Here is a 22,418-nt window from a genome sequence, read left to right as displayed (position 1 = left end):
TTGCTATGGAACAACCACCCTGAACTCCAAACCAAAACCAAACCCAATGCCATCGAGTCGATTCCGACTCATAGCAACCCTAGAGAACAGAACTGCCCCACAGAGTTTCCAAGGAGCGCCTGGCGGATTCGAACTGCCAACCCTTTGGTTAGCAGCCGTAGCACTTAACCACTATGCCACCCTGAACTCAGTGGCATAAAAAACAAGCAATTTTATAATGCTCATGGGTTCTGTGCATCAGGAATTTGAACAGGCCAGAGTGGAGCTGGCTTGTCTCTGCTCCTTGATGTCTTGGCCTCAGCTGGGAGTGACTCAAATGGCTGGGGGCTAGAATTCAATTTTTTTCAGTCACATGTCTGATGTCTGGACTGGGCTGTCACATGTAGGCTAGGCTCAGCTAGGACCGTTGATTGAAGAGCCTACATGTGGCTTGGGCCTCTCACAGCATGACATGCCAAGAACATCCCAGAAGCAAGCATCCCAGGGTGAGTGCTCCAAGAGAGCCAGGTGGAAGCTGTGCGGCCTTTTATAACCTATCATCAGAAGTCATACAGCATCACTTCTGTCACGCTTTACTTGTCAAAGCAGTCACAAATCTGCCCAGCTTCAAGGGGAGGGGACATAGACCCCACGTCTCATGGGAGAAATATCAAACCATTTAGACCATTTTTTCAAGCCTTTACAATGTGTCTAGGCCCAAATCAAATATTTGTTGAATGAATGAATGCATGAATAAATGAATGCTCATGGAAGTGAACAAGTCAATGACTGACTCGTTCATTTCTGCATCCCCCACATCCAGCATGGAGCACGTGCTCAGTAAATGTTTGTTGAATGACTGACTGAGTGGAGATCCTTCAAAGACAGCACAGCCTCTGCTTCCCCACCAGCAGGAAGCAAGTGCCTGGGACATCTGGGCTGGGCTCTGAGCTGAGGAAGTGGTGATATTAGTGGTAGTTGACCTGTGGTGTCAAACACCAGCCTATTGACAGTTCCCTTCCCTGGAAGGGATCCAGTGGCTGGCATTGTTGGTGATTTGTTGGCCACTGTCATCAGGGAGCATTTCTCTCGGTGACTAACTCCATGCCCAGCTGGGAGAAGAGCATATCTGTTCTGCTTGGAAACCACAATGGGAGGAACTTCAGGCTCCTCACACCATTTCCAGGGTCACTTCAGGTGACAATTGCTAATTCCAGGAGTGGGGAGGGAGGCAGAGGCAGAAATCAGGAGGAGAGGGCATTTGAGGTTGGGAGGCCTAGTTAGGTGGCTATTATTCACATGGAAATTTCGATGAACAATTCCTAAGCTTGAGTCATTAGGGTATTAGTTATTACCTTTGAGATTTTGTTCTTTTATTCTACCCATGTACCAGTTAAGCTGTTATAAATGTAGTATACATTTTTTAAGAAATATACTTTGTATTCTTAAATACAGTTACCTTTGGCTAAGTGCAGGAGCTGCCCCAATGTGGGCTGAGATGGATTTCCATCTGCCACAAGCACTTCATGATCCACCTTCCAGGAATGGTGAGGCAGGGGGCAGCAAACCTCAACCATGGTCATGGGCAAATGAGCTGAGCTGAAGCACAAGGATTCCCTCCCTTCCTCAGCCCTTGCCCCATCTATCCCCCACCAACTGCAAGCTGGGAAAAAGGGGAGGGGCCCTATCATCTAGCACAAGGCACTGCCCATGCTCAATTGCCAGACATGCTTGAGGCTGCCTCCTTTCTGCATGTCTTAGGCTGGGCTCTCTAGAGAAGCAAAACCAATGACGTGTATATTTATCTCAAGGAAATGGCTCATGTGATTGTGGAGGCTGGCAAGTCCCAAATCTGTGGGTCAGGCCTTGGGAAGAAGGCTTCTCCTAACTCCCATGGTTACAGGGGCTGATGAATTCCAAATCGGCAGGTCAAAAGACAGGCTGCTGGCCCACGGGGCTGCAGAAGCTGGCAAATCTCAGGATCTGGCTCACAGGGCTGCAGAAGCTGGTGAATCCCAGAACAGGCAGGTCGTACGGCAAGCTGCTGGCTCAAGTCCCAAGAATTGGAGGACAGATGATGACAAAACAGACGCAGGATTCCAAGAGTGAGATATTTGCCAAAGCGTCCATATATATTGGATACAGGTCACACCCTCAAAGGAAACTCCCCCTACATCAGATACTTGAGTAAGGCTGTGACTTGAGGAAGGGTATGACTTGAATAAGGCAGTGGCTTGAGTAAGGTGGTGACTTGAATAAGGCTTGAGTAAGATGGTGACTTGAATAACCCTTTAATAAGGGTGTGACTCAAGATACACCCTACCCTGATCTTGCCTCATTAACACATAGAGATTTAGGATTTACAATACATAAAATGGAGAATAATTACTTTTTTTTTAACCACAAAATGGAGAACAATTACATTAGACCATAAAATGAAGGACAATTGCACAATACTAGGAATCATGGCCTAGCCAAGTTGACACACAACATTAAATATCACACTGAACCTCCCAGCTGGTTTGTCCAACAGCTAACCACGTTCACAGTGCACCTCTTCAAGGAAGTCCTCCCTGACCACACACACAGTACTTAAAACTGCATGAGTTTTGGAATCAGTTGCATCAAGAACCAAGTCCCAGCTCCCCAGCTTGGCCACTTGTTAGCTTTATGATTCTGGACAATTCATATCTCCATCTGAGTCCCAATTTTCTCATTGGGGGCTGAAATTCAGAGTCTTTTTCGTTCACGTCTGATGCCTGGGCTGGGCTGTCACATCTGGGCTCAGCTAGTACTGCTGCCTGCAGTGCCTACACGTGGCTTTGTTACCCAAGGCAGGTCCTGCTCCACGCGGCTTTTCGTCAATAAAGACACACGGAGGTGAGGAGGGAGGAAGAGCGCAGCGCAGGCAAGGAACAAGATGGTGCCTACCTCAAATCAAGCTCCCTGAACAAAGGGAGGAGGAACATTTTATACCGTCTCTCACAAGAAAGTACATATAAACTGTATGGACTACATAGGTTATCCTGGCACGCAGATGCAGTAAGACAAATTGCATTTTTTCTTTGGCATGTAGGCTAGTAAACTGGGTTTGACTGGCTTGAGTCACACCCAGCACTCTGAAGACAAAGGACAGTTTGCTAATGGACAGAAGGAGCAGGTAAGTAGCTCCTGGCTGCGTTGGCTATCAGCTTGGGCTTCTCACAGCATGGCATCGCAAAAGCAAGCAACCCAGGGTGAGTGTTCCGAGAGCCAGGTGGAAGCTGAGGGATCAGAAGGCACTTCTGTAGTGGGCATCTGCTACTTCGTCTGCCCGGCACACTTTCCTCACTTCTTCATTCAACAGTTTTGGAGAAGCCGCTGTTCCACCACTATGGGTGTTGTCATGCCATGTCACTCTGGTGCCCGATCCTAGTACCTCGGCACTTCCTGTCCACAGCTCTGGCCAATCTCACTTCCCTACAGGACTGGGACTAGAGTGAGGCAAGTGAGGCACCTCAGGCACAGGGTTTAAGGAGGTGTTTACTCTTGCACAAACCTGAGCCTCTGGGTGACCTCTCTCTTAACGGAGCACTCACTCTCGGTGAGATGCAGAGTCAGCATCCAAGAACAATGCCGCCTTAAATTTTGTACCTAGGTGCCTCGCCTCACCCTAACTCTCGCCCTGGTTCCCCATTTTCCTGGTTACAGTGATTGGTCTAAGGGAAGGGCATCTAACCCAAAGCAGACCAATCAGAGACCTTTCCTGGAATTTAGTATATAGATTCTTAAGAGAGAATTCATTTCTTTCCCCCTAGATTGCAAGTTAAAAATGTTGCAACCCCAGAACTGCTGGTACCTCCATGCCTCCCCCAAAACGTATATTGAGGTCGCAGCCCCTCCACCTGTTAATGTGACCCTGTTTGGAAACTTTTTTTTTTAATGTTAATGAGTCATACTGGAGTAGGGTAGGTCCTAAACCTAACCACTCTTAAGTGGTGTCTTACAAAAAAGAGCAGAGCAGACACAGAGACATACAGAGGGGGAAGACGCTCAGTGAAGAGACACCTGACGGATGACTCTACAAGGCCAGAATCACCAAGGAAACACCTTTCAATACATAATACCCCTTTAAGGAGATGGAGAGTAACTCCCCCCTCCTTAAGTGTGGACTGTGCCTAGTTACTTCCTTCCAAACAGTATAGTATGGAAAGAGAAAAAAGTAATTTTACAGCGGAGAAACCTGATAAACACTACCTCAACCAACAGTAGATGCAGAAAGAGACAAAGAAGGACCTTCCCCTGGAGTCAAAGCCCTGAATTCAAACTTTTAGCCTGCAAAAGCGAGAAAATAAATCTCTGTTCTTTAAAGCCACTGTCTTACTCATCTAGTGCTGTTATAACAGAAATACCACAAGGGGATGGCTTTAAGAAAGAGAAATTTATTTCTTCACAGTAAAGTAGGCTAAAGCCCTAATTCAGGAAGGCTTTCTCTCTCTGTCAGCCTTCTCATCAATCTTCCCCCAGACTAGGAGCTTCTCCACGTAGCAACCCTGGGTCCAAAGGACATGCTCTGCTCCAGGCACTGCTTTCTCAGTGGTACGAGGTTCCCAACTCTCTGCTTGCTTCCCTTTCCTTTTATCTCTTGAGAGATGATAGGTGGTGCAGGCCACACCCCAGGGAAACTCCCTTTATATTGGATCAGGGATGTGACCTGGGTAAGGGTGTTACAATCCCACCCTAATCCTCTTTAACATAAAATTACAATCACAAAATGGAGGACAACCACACACTACTGGGAATCATGGCCTAACCAAGTTGACATGTATTTTGGGGTGACACAATTCAATCCATGACAAGTATGTACACAAATTACTTGGAATTCTTCTGTATGGGAGATTTGTCCATCCTCTACCACTTATTTATTTATGCAGTCATTTATTTATATCAGTACAGACTCAGATATTTATTTTCTACTTTGGGTTTAATTAAATACTACTTTATTTTGCTGCTCAAATTGATCCAGCTTTGGCCATTGGGAGCTCTCTCACTGGGCTCCTATGCCCCTTTAACATGCCCTCATCATTGTAGGGTGGGTTTTGTTTGTTTGGGGGTTGTTTGTTTGAGCACTTCCTTATTTTCTGGCAGTACAAGATCCTCAGGCTCATCTTGTATATTTCCTGGCCCAGTTCTTGAATGAGGCATTTCTTCAAGGCAATGGTATTAGAAACCAAGATCTGGGTGTTGTGTGTGCTTGTTGCTACTGGGGGAGGTCGCCGATTTTTAAGCCACATGAAATCAGGCATTCTGTTACTTGTGGACAAAAGCTTATTATTAACTGATTAGCCACAAATGTCTGGGTGCATGCTGTGCCTAATCTGGCTCGGGAGCAGAACAAAAAGAACACGAGTAGATGTCTTTGTAGAGTTGTCCAGGTTAACAACATCAAGTGACCCTTAGCTCCCAAATGGTATATTATGGGATCCCGAAGTGGATATCAGCAGCGAGAGAGAGACAAAAATGACTCCTGAATATTTGGCTTTAGCAACTGGATATACGGTATTGCCTTTACTAAGATGGAGAAGACTAGAGAAGGATCAGGCAGGGGCTGGGGAAATAATGACCTCTGTTTTAGACATACTTAGCTCATTGCCAAGTTCTGCCCTTTGCTGCTGGCAACTAGACAATTCAAACAAGGAGGAGAGAGAGCTGGCAGCCTTAGAGAGAGAGAAACTCAAGGAGCCACTTATATTTACTATGGCTAAAAGGGTTGTGTTGGGCCATACTCAGGAAGGACTGCCATGCCCTGGGGTGGGGAGGGGGCACCCTGGGCTTCACTGGCATCTGCCATCTTGTAAAAAGCTAAGTAAGGGATAGCTGAGTTTGGGGTAGGGACGGGTGTTACAGGGCAAGGCTTCCCAACTCAGGACTAAGCCCTGCTTAGGTTCTTACCTTCTTCTGACCAAGAACAACCAGGAGAGGCTCAGAGGTTCCATACAAACAAAGGTTTATCAGGGGCAGAAACAAAGTAAAAGGCTCACTAGGGAGAGAGGGAGAGGGGTTTCCACCTACGATAGCCTCCAGTCTCTCACGGAACAAAGGATTCTCTAGGGCTTATAGAAGTTTTTAAGCGGGAAAAGGCATTATCTTTATTCATTAGATGGGTGGAGATTTCCAGGAGAAGGGGAGAGATTATGAAAATCAAATGCGTGCACAGTTAGAATTCAAGATGGACTTTCTCTCAGAGGTTGCTGGAACCAAGGTGGAGTCTGTCACAAAAGCTGCCGGGATGTCGAACAGGACTTATTCTGGGACGTCATGCATGCGTGATGTCTCTAGATCTTGGTTCGAGCCCCAGCGAGGGGTCTCTGTTCATGTTTGTCTCATGTGGAAGGTCATTCATAGGCCACGTCGATCTTTACTGCTCGTGCTCTATACCTGGTGAAGCCTTGAAAAACAGTTTGGGAGGATTATCAGTAATTTATAGTTGGTCAAGCCCACAGGGCCTTGAAATTTAGCCCCTTATTTTGTCTAAGCATCTAATTTGTTAATTACAAGTAGTTCTTGGGTACCAGCTGTAAAAGTTATATGGTGGACTGCACTTAGGTTTAGATTTAATTATAGCTGGTCGAACACACAGGGCCTTGAAATGTAGCCCTTATTAAATTCAGCCACTCCGATCTCTTCCCTGTCTCACAGGGAGTGTAGTTGGGAGTTTGGCGTTCACTTTCCGCTTGGCCCCTGACTCGCTTTGTGACATTGGAAATCACTTGTCTCTGGACCTCAGTTTTCTCATCTATAAAATGGGAATACTAATACCTGCCAGTCAGGGTTATGGGGATTAGCGAGAGAAAACCAATGTGAAGCACCTGGCAGGGTCCGGAGTGGGATGCTTTGCTATAGTTATTGCTGAAGGTTCCAGGGAAGAGTATAGTGCAGAGAGGTAGCATAGTGTGGTGAGTAAGAACAGGGACTCCACAGGCAGGCTATGGGTTCAATCCTAGTCCATCCCCCACCCCCACTCCCATCACCTTATTAACCTTATGTATGCTTGAGCAAGTTACTTAACTACTCTGGGCCTCATTTTCTTTGTTTGTGAAACGGGCATATTGTTAACACCTTCCCCATAGGGTGTTGCAAGTATAAAATGAATTATTTAAAGAATGCAGAGCTATACCAGCCAATAGTAGGGGCTTCATACACACACATTAGCCACCATTCTTATAAAGACTGACAACAGAGGACGTCCTGGACCCTGGCTGCAGTTGTTGTTAGTTGCCATCGAGTCGATCCTGACTCCTGGCAACCCCACATGGGCAGAGTAGGACTGCTCCACAGGGTTTTCAAGGCTGTGACCTTTTGGAAGCAAATCACCAGACCTATCTTCCAAGGCACCTGTGGGTGGGTTTGAACTGTCAACCACTCGACTAGTCGTTGAGCACTTAACCATTTATACCACCCAAGGACTCTGGACCCTGGCTGGTGCCCCTGAAATACCTCCCATTCATTTCTTGTCCATTTACTGGATCTATAGACTAAGACTTTGAAATCCAAACTGTGCTTGGACATTAAGGAGTCAGGGGACTCTTTTATATAGCATAATAACTGTCATCACTAATACAGTCATTGGTTGTCAGGTGTCAGAGCCCTGGGGGGCGCAGTGGTTAAGCACTTAGCTGCCAACCAAAAGGTCGGCAGTTCAGCTGCGCTCTGCAGGAGAACAATGCAGCAGTCTGCTTCCACAAAGGTTATAGCCTTGGAAACCTCACGGGGTAGTTCTGTTCTGTCCTATAAGGTCACTATGACTTACAATCGACTCCACAGCAATCTTTGTTTTTTGGTTTTGTCATGTGTCAGGCACTTTACATGGATTTTACTCATGTCATCTCATGTAAGTCCCCCAAAGATGCTCTGGGGCAAGTTCTCTTACTATCACTCCCATTTCCCAGATGAAAAAACAGATTTTTAGAGGACGTAATTGATGGATCAGCAGCAGCAAACACAGGCATGGAGCTGGCTCGTGGGGGCAGTTTGTATCCCTTCGGGAATATCGACCTTCAGGAAGCTTCCTCCAGTGAAGAAACACGTTCCTGTTTCTTCGTTCACTCACTCAACTGTCTTTAAAGCCCGTTTTCCTGCAGCAGACACCCAGATAAAGATCCTGAACTGCTTGTTCCTGGAGATGGGGTAGATCCCTGTGGGAAGGTGGACACGCCCTTCAGGAACCTACAAATCCCTCTTCAGAACGAAAAAAAGAAGCCTGGGATAGGTAAGCAGGAGCAAGTGAAAATGCCACAAGGAGAAGAGGAGTTTAGGGGAGACAGGACCGATCCAAGCCTAGAGGGGCAAATCCTTTCCGGGGAGCTCTGGACCTCATCTCCCATTTGTTGTTGTGAGGCTGACGCTTCTGCCAGTGTGAACACTACAGGATTCAAGGACTGTGTGGAGAAGCCAGCCAGGTGGTGGACTCCTCCCCGTCTGCCCCATGGAGATGCCCCTGGAGAAGAGAGAGATAGGGAAGGAGCAAAAGCCCAGGGCAAGCTTCCTTTAGCCTCACTTCCTCAGGACACCCTGCACCCCCACCTGACCCGAGGTGTCCAGGGGGCGATGCCAGCAGCTGGTGAGGAAGACCAGGGCCTGGGGCAGCCAGCCCAGCCGAGCCGCAGAGAAGCCGGCCTGAGAGGGTCGCGGAAAGCAGAGTGGAGAGAAAGGCTACCCAGGCAGCAGTTAGATACAGGCCCTTGCCCGGCCACCCGACTTCCCGAGTCTCCGGAGCCCCGCTAACCCGGGGAGCAGAGGTAAGCCCCAAGAGGGCTGAGGTAGTCTGTCCTGTAGCAGGCGGCTTGGGGCGCCCAGGTCACTAGCTAGAGCGCAGCGCCATAGTCCGGAATGCGCGCCCGCAGTAAACCCCAGGAGAGATCGCGCCAACTAATATCAGAGTGGTGTCTTGGAAACTGAGCAGCGTGCGCCTATCAGTTCCACCTCCTGGTTCCTCTGAGCCCCTAGCGTCCGCACCGAGCTGTAGAAACCAGTTCGGCCTGAGGTCCCTGCCGGACGCCCAGCTACCTGCAAGCAGAACATTCCCAGAGCCCAGTCCAGAGCTCACCTTGGCAGCCAGGAGTCATTTTCCAACTTTGTGTGTTAAGGGTGCAGAGCGGGCAGGGGAGCTTGGAGAACACCGCCGGGTCCCCTGAGCGCGCGAACAAATCTGGCCTGGGCACCATGCCGCGGCCCCCGCTGCCGGTACAGGAGGTGATTCTAGCCCTGGTGCCCCTAGTGTGCGCTGTGGGTGTGGCGGGCAACGACAAGGTGGCCCTGGTGGTGGTCTGGAGCCGCCTTATGATCACACCCACCAACTGTTACCTGGTAAGTCTGGCCGCTGCGGAGCTGCTGGTGCTCCTGGCAGCGGGAGTGCCCACTGTGGCCAAGGTAATGTCCGCCTGGGATTGGGTCTTCAGCCGCATGGGCTGCCTGGGCATCACCTACCTGCAGTACGTGGGCATCAACTCTTCCAGCAGCTCCATCACGGCGTTCACGGTGGAGCGCTACCTCTGCAGTCCACTGCACGCCCGGGCGCCGTGCACAGGGGCGCGGGCCAAGCGCATCGCGGCGCTCGTGTGATTCGGCGCCGGTGCCTACTGCGTGCTCTGGCTCTTCCTTGCGTGCGGGTGCAGTGTGACTACCGCGTGTCGCGCTCTCTCTACCTGCCCCTCTACTTTCTCGACTTTGCGCTCTTCTACGCGCTGCCCCTGGGCCTGGCCACCGCGCTCTCCGCGCTCATCGCACGCAACCTCTTCGTCTGCGGGTTGCCCACTGGCGGCCCCGGGCGCTCGGGCTCTGCTCATCAGGGCGGCTCCGCCGGCCAAGCGCGCTTCCGCTCCAGGGCCAGGAAGGGCGCCCTCAACTCCCGGAAGCAGGTAGACACCTCGGTCCTGGCCCCCACCCCTGTATGAGCCTGCAGAATGGTGGATGGAAGGCTTGGGTTCTTCCGGAGTCAGACTTCTCAATTTCAAATCCCTGCTGTCCACTTCCTGAGCCTGTGCTTTTCGAGGCATACCCAGAAACCCAGTGTCGCCGAGATAGCTTTGCCTTTCTAAGCCTCAGTTTCCTCTTCTGCTATAGGGGAACAATGGCAGTGCCTACCACATTGGACAGTCCAGAGAAATGAGATAATCCACCTAACGTCTTTCGCCCACTGTATGTCACAAAGTAAGTACTCAATAAATGCTGTTTATTAGTACTAAAGAAGTCCCTGGTGGTGCTAACTAAACGATTAATGAGTCTGGCTGCTAAAGAAAGGCTAGAGGTTAAAGTCCACCCAGAGGAACTTTGGAAGAAAGGCCTGGTAACCTACTTCCGAAAAAATCAGCCTTTGAAAACCCTGTGGAGCACAGTTCTACTCTGACACACATGGGATTGCCATAAGTCAAATGACCCCAAGGCAATTGGTATTAGTATTAAACTTTCACAGTGGGTAGCTTGCATGGCGGCTGCTATTCTCCTTCCACTGATGAGAAGGTTCGGAGAGGCGAAGTAACTTTCCAGGCCCGTACTACTAGAAAGCTGCCTCCAGGGACCTGAAGAGCTCAAGCCCTGAAGTGGGTCAAGGCTGCGGTGAGGCCAGGAGAATTCCAGCATTTATTGAGCACTTACTGTATGCCTGATTCTGTGACAGTTCTTGATATTAGCCCTGTTTGGGAATTTTAATCCTTATTTTGTGGACAAGGAAACAGGCTCAGTGGGGACTAGGGATGTAAGGAAGTTGACTCAGCGAGGAAACTGGCTTGAGAACCCACATGTGGGACTCTCTGTGTTGCCCACCGACTGGGACTCCCGCAGCTAGAAGCTCAAGGATTTTTACACAATGCAGGTAGGAGGAGTGCTCCCTGGGCCCAACTGCTCCTCATCCTTTGTCTCCCGCCCCCGCCCTCAGCTTGTGGGGGAGAGGGGAGGGTGCCCAGGGTGCCCACCCAGGCTGAGTCACTCAGCTCTCCAGGGCCATCTGTTGCTATCTCCCTGCCTCCCTGCGCAGGTCGCTGTAGGGGGCTCCTGTCAGCCACCTCAAACAGCTCCTGCGGTCTGGCCAGCTTGGCAGGCACCTTAGCTCAAGGGGGTTATTAAAGGGAGGGGGCGGGACTGGGGCTGAGCAGGTTTGAAGCCTTAGCCTCAGTGTTGGCCGTCGTGCCTCAGGCTCTGGACAAAAGCTCTTTCTTCCCTCCCACAGGCCTGTTAACCACTCTTGTTTACCACCTGGGGCTCAGCCTGGGAGCACCTGGACCAAACTCCTGTTTGCGCTTTAGAGGAGAAAGTTCTGGAGGAGAAGAGAGTAGTCAGAGTGGATCTAGCTTCAGCTTTGCCGCGGCTGTGCTGTGTGGCCTAGGGTAAGTCACTTCACCTCTCTGCGCCTTAATTTCCTCTGTAAAGTGAGAATAATTACAGTACACACCTACCTCGATGGTAGTGAAAATCACATGAATCTGGCATGTGGTAGGTGCTCAGTCTACAGTATCCATCATCATTACTATTATTGCTGTTGTTGTTGGATCATGAATGTCTCTACTGATAGTGGAGTTGTCTGTGGACTGAGCATTCTTCGATGCCTAAGAGTTGTTGTTGTTGTTGTTGTTGTTAGCTGCCCGGATTCATAGTGACCCCAGGCATAATGGGATCAGACCATTGTGATCCATAGGGTTGTTGTTGTTAGGTGCCATTGAGCCGGTTCAGACTCAGCAACCCTATGTAGAATAAAATGAAACACTGCCCAGTCCTGCGCCATCCTCACAATCATTGCAATGTTTCAGCCCATTGTTGCAGCCACTGTGTCAATCCATCTCGTTGAGGGTCTTTCTCTTTTTCCCTGAGAGCCCTTTCAAAATGTAAAGTACAATTGCAACAGGGAAGAGGCATTAAATGTTGAGCGTTTGCTATGTGCCAGACCCTTACAGGAGCTAGCGTATTTAATTTTTACAACAACTCTATGAAGTCTGTACTATTACCATCCCTATTTGACAGATAAGGAAACTGAGTCACAGAGGATGCCCGAGGTTACAGAGCTGGTAAGTGCCAGAGCAGGGATTTGAACCTAGACAATTTGTCTTCAGACTCCAGGCTGTCCTATCCAGTAGTTATCACCCAGTTGAGTCTAGAGGGGAATGGAATTGAATCTGAATTTGGCAGGATCAGGAGTCAAGACTAACCAGAGAATTCGTGAGATGTCATGGTTCCTGCAGACTATTATGGAGCTCTGGTGGCACGATGGTTTACAGATGGGCTGCTAACCAAAAGGTCGGCAGTTCGAATCCATCAGCACTCCTTGAAAAACCTATTGGGCAGTTCTCCTCTCTCCTATGGGGTTGCTATGAGTCAGAATCGACTCAACGGCGGTGGGTTTGGTGTTTTTGGTTTGGGGACTATTATAGCACCAAAGTATGTTGTCTTAGTTGGTCCAGACCTCTTTGGAGAGATTGCTCGCTCATAGACACTAAACTTACAGACTGTGAGAGGTAACCGTGTGCTGGAACATTCCAGGCTAACTTCTCTCCCATGAGGAAGTTGACTCTTCCATATTCCTTAGAGCTGACTGAACATACCCAGGGTTCACTGTGCACACCAGTGCCCAGGCAGCTGGAGCAATTTAAGCTCGTCAGTGAACTTTTGCCACCCGAGGTCTGGTCTCAGGAGGGGTATTGGAGACTCCATGGGGAGGGAGGGCGCCCTTGCTGTCCTCCCCAGTATTAGGGCCATCCTGTCTCCCCTTGGCGGAGGGAGGGCGCCCTTGCTGTCCTCCCCAGTGTCAGGGCTATCCTGTCTCCCCTTGGCGGAGGGAGGGCGCCCTTACTGTCCTCCCCAGTATCAGGGCCATCCTGTCTCCCCTTGGCAGAGGGAGGGTGCCCTTGCTGTCCTCCCCAGTGTCAGGGCTATCCTGTCTCCCCTTGGCGGAGGGAGGGTGCCCTTACTGTCCTCCCCAGTGTCAGGGCTATCCTGTCTCCCCTTGGTGGAGGGAGGGCGCCCTTACTGTCCTCCCCAGTGTCAGGGCTATCCTGTCTCCCCTTGGCGGAGGGAGGGTGCCCTTACTGTCCTCCCCAGTATTAGGGCTATCCTGTCTCCCCTTGGCGGAGGGAGGGCGCCCTTACTGTCCTCCCCAGTATCAAGGCCATCCTGTCTCCCCTTGGCGGATGTTCCCTGTGGTATTTTCATCCCTGAACTTAGAAGCCATGTATCTTTTGAAACACCTTCCAGCTTGTACCACCTCTAACAAGTCACTGTGGGGTAGCCTCAGACATGTGGTGACCCCATGTGTGTCAGGGTAGAGCCGTGCTCCACAGGGTTTTCAGTGGCTGATTTTTCGGAAGTAGATCTCTGAGCCTTTCTTCCAAGGGGCCTCTGGGTGAACTGGAACCTCCAGCCCTTTGGTTAACAGCCTAAAGTGTTAATTGTTCGCACCACGCAGGGACTGTACCACCCCTATACCCATTGCCATCAAGTCGATTCTATAGTGTAAGGCTCCCAAGGCTGTAGTGTTATGGAAGCAGGCTGCCACATCTTTCTCCTGGGTTCGAACTGCCGACATTATGGTTAGCAGCCAAGCACTTAACCACTGTGCTGCCGGGGCTCTTATACCACCCCTAGGAGGCTTTATTTAATCTAGGGTTGTCAGGGAAGCGATAACAGAGAGCTGAAGAGTTAGGAAGGTGAAAAGGTGGGGGAGGGGGAGGTATTACAGACCATCCGGGCAAAGGCTCTCGGGGGGACGGAGCAGGATGAGGGAAAGCACTAAAAGTGAGCCCTGAGGCTGAGAATGTCGGATGGTGGGGGCTTGTGGCTGGAGAAGGAAGCGCCTCCAAGACTAAACAGCTGGCTAAAGGAGGAGCCAAGATTCTAACTCAGCTCAGCCCAACTTCGAACCCCATGCAATTGTGAGTAGTAAGTAGCAATAGCAGCAGCAGCAGCAGTGGTCGTAGCAGCCATAGCAATAGTAGTATAGCAATAGTAATAGTAGTAGCAGCAGTAGTAATAGTAGCATTAGTAGCAGCAGCATCAATAATATCAGTAGCTGTAGCAGTAACAGCACCAGTAGCGGCAGCAGTAACATCGGTAGTCGTAGTAGGAACCATAGCAATAGTAGCAGCAGCAGTCGTAGTCACAGTAGCAGTAGTCGCAGCAAACACCCACATCGCATTTATTCAGCACCTGGCACTGCTCTACGTGCTCTTTGAGCATTTACTCCTTTAATCCTCACGTCCACCTTCGACAAAGGCAGTACTGTGTCTCCACCTTATAGAGGCAGAGGCTGAGGCCCACTGAACTAATGAATGTGCTTCTAGTACGGGGAACCCATCCATGTCCTTTGGGGGTGGGTTGGCCAGGGGAGGTAAGTGTCCCAGTAGAAAGGCCCGGAGCAGGACATGGGAGGATGCAGACAAGTTTCCTAGGTGGGGCTGGCGCTGAGGGAGGGCATGCACAAGGGCATAGCCCAGGCAAAGGTCCCCGAACTCAGCATTCACCCTTGCCACCCACGCGCTCCTTTTCTCTCTTGTCTTACTGGCAGGTCACCAAGATGCTGGCTGTGGTGGTCCTCTTTGCTCTGCTGTGGCTGCCATATCGCACCCTGGTGGTGGTGAATTCCTTCCTGAGCCTGTCCTACCGCAACCTCAGCTTCCTGCTCTTCTGCTGCCTTTGCAATCATCTACACCCTCATGTCCCAGCACTTCCAGGAGGACTTCCATGGGCTATTCCAGTGCCAGCTGACTCACCCAAGCTCCCGCCCCAGAAGGTCACCCCTGTGTACTACAGTGTCATCAAAGACTGTTCCCAGCAGGGCTTGGGCTCTTAGAAGGAAGCAGAGAGCCTGCTGTCCAGACAGGAGCAGCCCCAGCACCTCAGGGTGAAGCCCACCACCTTACCCCTACTGGTGAAGGGCCTCTGCACACCTGGAGAGAGCACAGCTGTTGGAGGAGGAGCGTCCAGGGCTGCTGGGTAGAGTTGCACAGGTTGTGCACTGCACAGCCCTAGGGGTCACCACTCACATCCTAGATTTGGATAGTAAGGCAATTTCCTAGTTTAATAAATATACGGAAACCCTGGTGGCGTAGTGGTTAAGTGCTACGGCTGCTAACTAAAGGGTCAGCAGTTCGAATCTGCCAGGCACTCCTTGGAAACTCTATGGGGCAGTTCTACTCTGTCCTATGGGGTCGCTATGAGTTGGAATCGACTCGACGGCACTGGGTTTGGTTTTTGTTTTTTAATAAACATACACATTTAGGAGAGAGGCAACTTTTTATAATTTACACAAAAATACTGTATGTACTAATGGCGGCCTGGGTGGGTAAGTATTTGTGGAGATCAGGTAGCGTGGGAGGACTTGCCAGGGATCTTCTGGCAGTGGCGTCACCAGCATTGGTGTCACCCAGTGTGGTAACTCATAATGTCACCTCTCTCCCCTCCCCCACCTGGACCCCCTCCCCCACCAGGCCCTACAGAATCCTTAGTGATGTTTTTTGTACTGGTGCCACTCATAAATCATGATTCCTGTGTATCACTCCTTCTTTTCCTTTAATCACCACTTCATTCTCAAAAAAGTTATTGGTGTAGGTTCACAAATACTAATTACCACAATACTGTAGCTAAAACACCAGAAAATCTGACAAAATCAGCGATTATAAAAACACAGGCAGCAACAAAAACAACGGGTCAAAACCAGTGACATGGCTGTCTAATTGTAAGGGACCCCCCCAAAAAAAAGCCAAATCCATTGCCATTGAGTCCATTCCGACTCATAGCAATCCTACAGGACAGAGTAGAACTGCCCCATAGGGTTTCCAAGGAGCAGCTGCTGGATTCGAACTACTGACCTTTTGGTTAGCAGCCAAGCTCTTAACCACTGCACCACCAGGTAAGCGGACAGGGGAGCGTAATTTTCCTATGATCCCAAAAGCTAAGGAGAACTAGAAGTGGGTGAGCACTAGAATTCTCTACCACACAGGGTGGCTGCAAGACGAGAGAACATACCTTCCACAGAGAAGGTAGACAGGGGGTGCTACCTCTTCATCTGCTTGCCCCCTTCCAACCAGTGGTGCAGCAAGTCCTGCCCCGAGCTCATTTCCTTGATGTCAGGGTCTGGCTATATATTCCTGGGTAAACACCTAAAAGTGGGGATTTATCCCTTTATTGGAGCTTCTAGACACCTCAGAAACCACCCGCATTTCAAAGGGGGCAAATAACTTTATTGGGCATGGGGAGGAGGGAGAAGAGGTATGAAGAACTTCCAGTGGGTTCCCAGGGCCTTCCTGGTGAGGATCACCCCCAGAGGATGAGGCGAGCCAGTTATTCACGTACTCACCAAAAGGCAGATAGATGGAGACTAGGGCTGAGCTGCCGTCTGGAAGCCTCCCTGACCACCTCAGCTCTCAGTGATTATTTCTGCCCTCTCAACATCGGCATTATGGACAACGTGGCTCCCGAGCTTGTGGCTCAGATGTGCATGCCCTCCCATGAAAGACTGGGAGCTCCCAAGAGCAGGCACCCTCTTGGCATCATCTCTGTAGCACCCATTTGCCCAGAAGGCGTCTCTATATGTAGCAGGGGCTCAATGAAGGCATGATGATGGCAGCCAGTTTGTCTTCTGGGAACATGGCAAATAGGCATCGCGCTGGATATCTACAACCAGTGGAGTGGCAGACAGGAGGCTCTGGAAGCAGCAGGCAAGCTAAATACACTACAAAGATTCTCTAAGATTCTTCTCCAACTGCCTGCTGGCATTTTGACCTGGATGACACCTCAAACCCAGATGACCAATCCGAAGTCTTCCTCCCCCTAGATCACTTCCCTTCCACCCCTCAGCCTAAGTCCTGGAGTCATCCCAAATCTTCTGCCCCTTCACCCTTCACAACCAATTGGTTATCAGTGGGTGAAATTCATCCATTTCCGATCCCATCTCTTGCCTGGGCCATTGCTTCAGCCTCCTCACTCACCTCCTGCCCTCAGCCTCTCCTGCTCTCCTCCGTTTCTCTGTGGACTGTCCACACCATCCAAGGAGGCCTCCAGGTTAGTCATTGAGTGCATTTGGGGTCAAGCCATATCTGGATTCAGTACTCACCCTACCACTAACAGTATGACAACCTTAGCCAAGTTATGTATTAGGGTGACCAACTTGTCCCAGTTCACCCAAGACTGTCTCTGTTTTAGTACTGAAAGTCCTGTGTCCTAGGAAAACCCTCTGTTCTGGGCAAACTGAGATGCTTGGACTCCCTATAGTTAATGGAAGCTTAGTTTTCACATCTGTGAGATGGGAGCTACAATAGTACTTAACTCATAGCACTGTTCGGAGGATTAACTGTTATAAAGCATGGAAAGAGCTTGCACACAACAAGCCAAAAATATGCACTAGCTGCTTAAAAATATGTTTCATGTAACATCCCATCTTTTCCTTCACAATACTCCTCACAATTTCAAATTCTAGAGCTATTTGTGATTATTTGTATATCATGGTCTTCCTCTCCAGATTCTGAGTTCTATGTCTGGCTTTTCCACTGCTGTGTCCCTAGAGCCTAGAACAGTGTCTGGTCGATGCATAAATGAATGGATTAGTGAACGAAGACTAACTTTTATTACTTGAGCCCCTTTGCTAAGATCTGGCTTCTAGTTTGAGGAAAGTTTGAGGTCTAGATTGTGACGTATTGGGGTTCTTTGATTGCTAGCCACAGCAATGATCTCTGGATAACTAAATGAGAAAAGGATTTATTGGATTTGGAAAGACCCAGAATAACTCCGGAGATCCACGTAGCCGGAACTCTCGGCCAGTTGCTTTATGGCATCCGTGTCAGAATGAATCAGCTCCACATTCTCCTTGGGATTCAAATTCAAATCTGGGATATGTTTGGTTTGCAGTGGTCATGATATGCTAGGCCAGGAGTGGACTGGGCAACTTACTGCATCGTCACTTAACGGCTGCCATTGACAGTTGTGTAGGTTGGACGCTGCTCAACTCCAGTGGCACCACTCACAGCACGGTCTCAGTGGATGGGGGTCCTCTGGAGTTGTGCAGTGCACAACCTATGTGAGTGTACAGGGCAGACCTGAATCAGGGAGGGGCACTTCCCTAAAGGAAAACTGAAGTGCTGAAGAAGGCATGGGTGTCAGGAACAGCAAAGAAACAACAGATGATCCCCACAGACGCGCTGATCAGAATTAAGAACAGGCGGAGAATTGGCGTTATTTGATGTATCAGCAAGGCCTAGGCTTTCCTGGCCTTTCCCCCAGAGCTTGCTGTCAGCCAGCCCTTCTCTTTACAGCCACAGGGGGTGAGGCCTCCCTCAGGCCTGGCAGCTACCTTTATCCCGGGCCTCTGACAGCGGCTGGCCTGTGCGAATGCTGCCACCTAGTGGCCACTTTGGGCACTGCGTTATCCAATGTCTGCATACCCAGAACCACCCAGTGCCGTTGAGTCGATTCCAACTCATAGCGACCCTGTATGACAGAGTAGCACTGCCCCACAGAGTTCACAAGGAGCCCCTGGCGGATTTGACCTGCTGACCCTTTGGTTCGCAGTCGTAGCACTTAACCACTATGCCACCAGAGTTTCCAATGTCTGCGTAAAAAATACCTTTAAAAAAAAAGTTCTTTATTTTTTAGAACAGTTTTAGGTTTACAGAGATATTGTGCAGAAAGTAGAGAGTTCCCATATACCCCTTATACCCTTTTCACACAGTTTCTCCTCTTATTAACACCATGCATTAGTGTGGCACATTTGTGACAGTTATTAACTGAAGTTCATAGTTGACAAGAGAGTTCACTCTTTGTGTTGTACAGTTCTGTTGGTTTTGAGGAGCCCTGGTGATGCAGTGGCTAAGAGCTATGGCTGCTAACCAAAAGGTCGGCAGTTTGAATCCACCAGCTGCTACTTGGGGCAGTTCTCTGTCCTATAGGGTCGCTATGAGTGAGAATCGACTCGACAGCAATGGGTATTGGTTTTGACAAATGCATAATGTCATGTATCCACCATTACAGTATCATGTAGAATAGTTTCACTGCCATTAAAATGCCCCATGCTTCACTTATTTATCTCCTCCCCCTTCTCGTGGACCCCTGGCGACCACTGAGCTTTTCACTGTCTCTATAGTTTTGCCTCTTCCAGAATGTCATTTAGTTGGAATCATACCATATGACTGGCTTCTTTCACTTAGCAATACGTATTTAAGTTTCCTCCATGTCTTTTCCTAGCTTGATAGCTCATTTCTTTTCATCACTGAGTAATACTCCAATGTTATATGGATGTACCACTGTTTGTCTATCTGTTCACCTATTGAAGGACATCTTGGTTACTTCCATTTTTGGCTATAAACATTCATACACAGGTTTTTGTGCATACATAAGTTTTCAACTTATTGGGTAAATACCTAGGAGCACAATTACTGGATTGTACAGCAAGCCTGTGTTTAGCTTTGTAGGCAACTGCCTGTAAAAATGGCATGGTGGTGGTATCTGACCTCCTCTAACTTCACAATGCGGGAGGAGAATGAAGGTAACAGTTCAAGACTGATTCCTACGAGGCAGAGATCAGACATACCTCCTCTCTCCACCACCTTTACCAAGTCTGACACCAACCACCCCTCCAACGGCACTCTCTACTTCTCTGCAGTGTTCAATAATTCATTGCAATGGCTACACAGAACTCACAGGCCATACTCACAGTTGCGGGGTTTATTAGGGAAGTAACAGGCTCAAGAATGCTCAGGATATAATTCTTCCATCAGGACAGCCTCTTTTCAGCTGTGCCCGCAGGCAAGCCTCTCCCTGGCACCTCAGCCTCTGCCCTGCTTGGGCAAGTGTTACAAAGTTCTTTTAGCTTTGTCAGTTAAGTACCCAGAGGGGCTCATGTCCAGCTCTGTGAGTCAGCAAACCTAGCTTCACCGAGTGCCTGGAGGCACCCTACTGCACCAGCAAGCCTCCTGCCCATAGGTGCTCAGCTTTCTTGCTCCATGGGCCAGGAAGCCCACTGCACTGTCCCCTGCTGGTATCTTGCTGCTGTTTCTCTGCTACCACCACTTCTCCCTGTCTTCAGTGTTACAGCTGTTTCCTGGTACCGGGAGCTTCTCATTGCAGGAATCCTGGGTCCAAAGGATGTACTCTGCTCTTGGCTCTTCTTCCTTGGTGGTGTTGAGATCCTCTCTTTCCTACCCCTGAGATGGCTCATTTTAAACCTAGCAGAATGGCAAAATAGACCAATCCCTTCATTAGGGTTCCATAGACCTTATATGCATAGTCCTACTCAAATCATTTTGTGTGAGTCACAAAGACCATGGCTAGAAGGGCCATACTGAGTAATTCATTGCACTGCATTGCCAGACTGTCTTCCAAAGTGGCTGTACCATTTTACATTGCCACCAGCAGTGAATGGGGGTTCCTAGTGCTCCACATTCTCACCAGTATTTGGTGTTGTCAGTGTTTTGCAAATTTGCAGTGTTTTGGATCCTAGCCATTTTAACGTGTGGTGGTATCTTATTGTTGTTTTAATTTGCAGTTCCCTAGTAATATATGCTGTTGGGCCTATGCTTATTTGCCATCTGTATATCTTTTTTGGTTAGACATCTGTCTTTTCAGGGTTTTTTTTTTTTTTTTTTGCCCATTTTTAAATTGGGTTGTGTCGGGCGACAGCCCCAGCAAGAAAAGACCCTCACTGTGCGTCCTGGCAGATAATCCAAAGAACTGACACACAGTCCTTTCCAGATTCATGCGTTCAGGGAAACTTACTGACACAGGCAAGCATCTGCTCTCCAGTGGCAGCCGGCTGGAGTATTTTCTGCAACCACCTAGCAAAGGACCCAAGCTTATATACCATTGCAGTTAGGACCAAGGCTTATTGTTTTTCTCCCACGTCCTTGAGTAGTCAGTGGTCCCAGGGACTTCACGTCCAGGCCCACATGTTTTCCTTCTTGTTCTAAGGCATTCCTCGGCCTTGGCCACTGACCCAGACATTCCACTCCTGGCCTTGTACCTTAGCCTGAGTCCATCCAAATTCATCCCCAGCATGCTTCAGGGAAGAGCAAAGCTGATTCCATTAGGGAGGGGATGCATATAGCTGAATAGCATTACCCTACACGTTTTCTTATTGTTGAGTTTTTAAGAGTTCTTTGTATATACTGGATACAGGTCCTTTATCAGATATGTGTTTTGCAAATATCTTCTCCTAGTTTGTGTCTTTATTACCAACCCAGAAAGGTGGGTCCTTGTCTGGTGCACTCAGACTTGCCAATTAACTGGACACTCATTTTTGAGAAAGTAACTTTATTGCAACGTACACAGCAAAAAGCTGGAAATTCCTCAGATCTGGCTCACCAAGCTGTGGGGAAGCAGGGCTTATAGGTAATTTGGGCAGCAAGATGGCGGCCGTGCAGGTGTACTAAAAAAAAGGGAAAATTCTAGAAGGCAGCTAGGAACCAGGAGGTGCTGTGGTTCTTGTCAGAACTCTAGCTTTGGAGTAGGATCCTGGTGATGTTTTTCCTTCTGATTCGTTCCTCCTGTTGCAGCATTCACTGTTGAGGTCAATTAGTGGTCACAGCTGGCCCTTCCGCGCATGCGGGATTGGCCAAATCTGGTTTGGGCTAGTTTAAGGACTAATGGAAATTTACTGGCATTAGTAGGGTCAGGTTACAGCTTGTCTCTTCATTCTCTTAACACTGTCTTTCACAGGGCAGAAATTTTTCATTTTAACTAAGTTCAATTTATCTTTTTTTTTTTTTTTAATGAATCATGTTTTTGGTGTAGTATCTAAAAACTCATTGCCAAATCAAGGTCACCTAGAATTTCTCCTACAGTATATCTTCTAGAAGTTTTATAGTTTTGCATTTAACATTTAGGTCTGTGATCCATTTTAAGTTAATTTTTGTGAAAGATGTAGGATCTGTATCTACGTATTTTTTTCCATGTGGACTATCTGCTTTTTAACATCTTTTCCCTCTTCTCCCTCGCCTCCCTCCCACCGTCCATCCACCTGTCCCCAGCTCTCCTGTCTTCTTGTTCTCTCCTTCCCTAGTGCCTGGACGTCTCATTATTCTTGTCTGGTATTAAACCCCACACCTTCCTCTGGCCTGGAACTCCTATCCTTGATCCCAGTTCTACTCTGTCCTGTAGGGTCGCTATGAGTCAGAATTGACTCAACAGGAACTTTTTTTTTAATCCCTATTTGGTCATCTGTATCAGTTATCCATTGCTGTGTAACAAACCACCCCAAACTTAGTGGCGTGAAATAGCAACTGGTGGAATTTCTTTTATTCTGTCATTTTAGTTTCTCATCTATACTTTTCAGTTACACGGATACACAACTTGTCTTTTTGAATTAGCTGCTCACAGCAATCAACCCACCCCCGTAACAAAAGCGGAAACTCTTGAAAAAGAGTCGCGAGCTGGCCGCAGCGCCTTATGGGAAATGTAGTCCCGAACGGAGGCCGAGCGCCATTGGAGAA

General features: G+C 48.9%; 1 protein-coding gene and 1 long non-coding RNA gene across 2 annotated transcripts; both read left to right on the top strand.

Moving 5' to 3' along the window:
* Window positions 1-9,135: 9,135 nt before the first annotated feature.
* LOC135228625 (thyrotropin-releasing hormone receptor-like) lies at window positions 9,136-9,879 on the top strand. Its single transcript, XM_064276434.1, is given in 3 exon segments — window positions 9,136-9,619; window positions 9,622-9,826; window positions 9,876-9,879. Coding segments are annotated over 3 exon segments (648 nt in total). The 5' UTR covers window positions 9,136-9,180.
* Window positions 9,880-9,901: 22 nt separating this feature from the next.
* LOC100666745 (uncharacterized) lies at window positions 9,902-16,085 on the top strand. Its single transcript, XR_002786219.2, has 3 exons — window positions 9,902-10,828; window positions 11,183-11,339; window positions 14,507-16,085. It is a non-coding gene; the product is annotated as an uncharacterized LOC100666745 (long non-coding RNA).
* Window positions 16,086-22,418: the final 6,333 nt, after the last annotated feature.

This window comes from Loxodonta africana, chromosome 24, assembly GCF_030014295.1.
Source record: "Loxodonta africana isolate mLoxAfr1 chromosome 24, mLoxAfr1.hap2, whole genome shotgun sequence".
NCBI lineage: Eukaryota > Metazoa > Chordata > Mammalia > Proboscidea > Elephantidae > Loxodonta > Loxodonta africana.
This window is presented reverse-complemented; position numbering and strand designations above follow the sequence as displayed.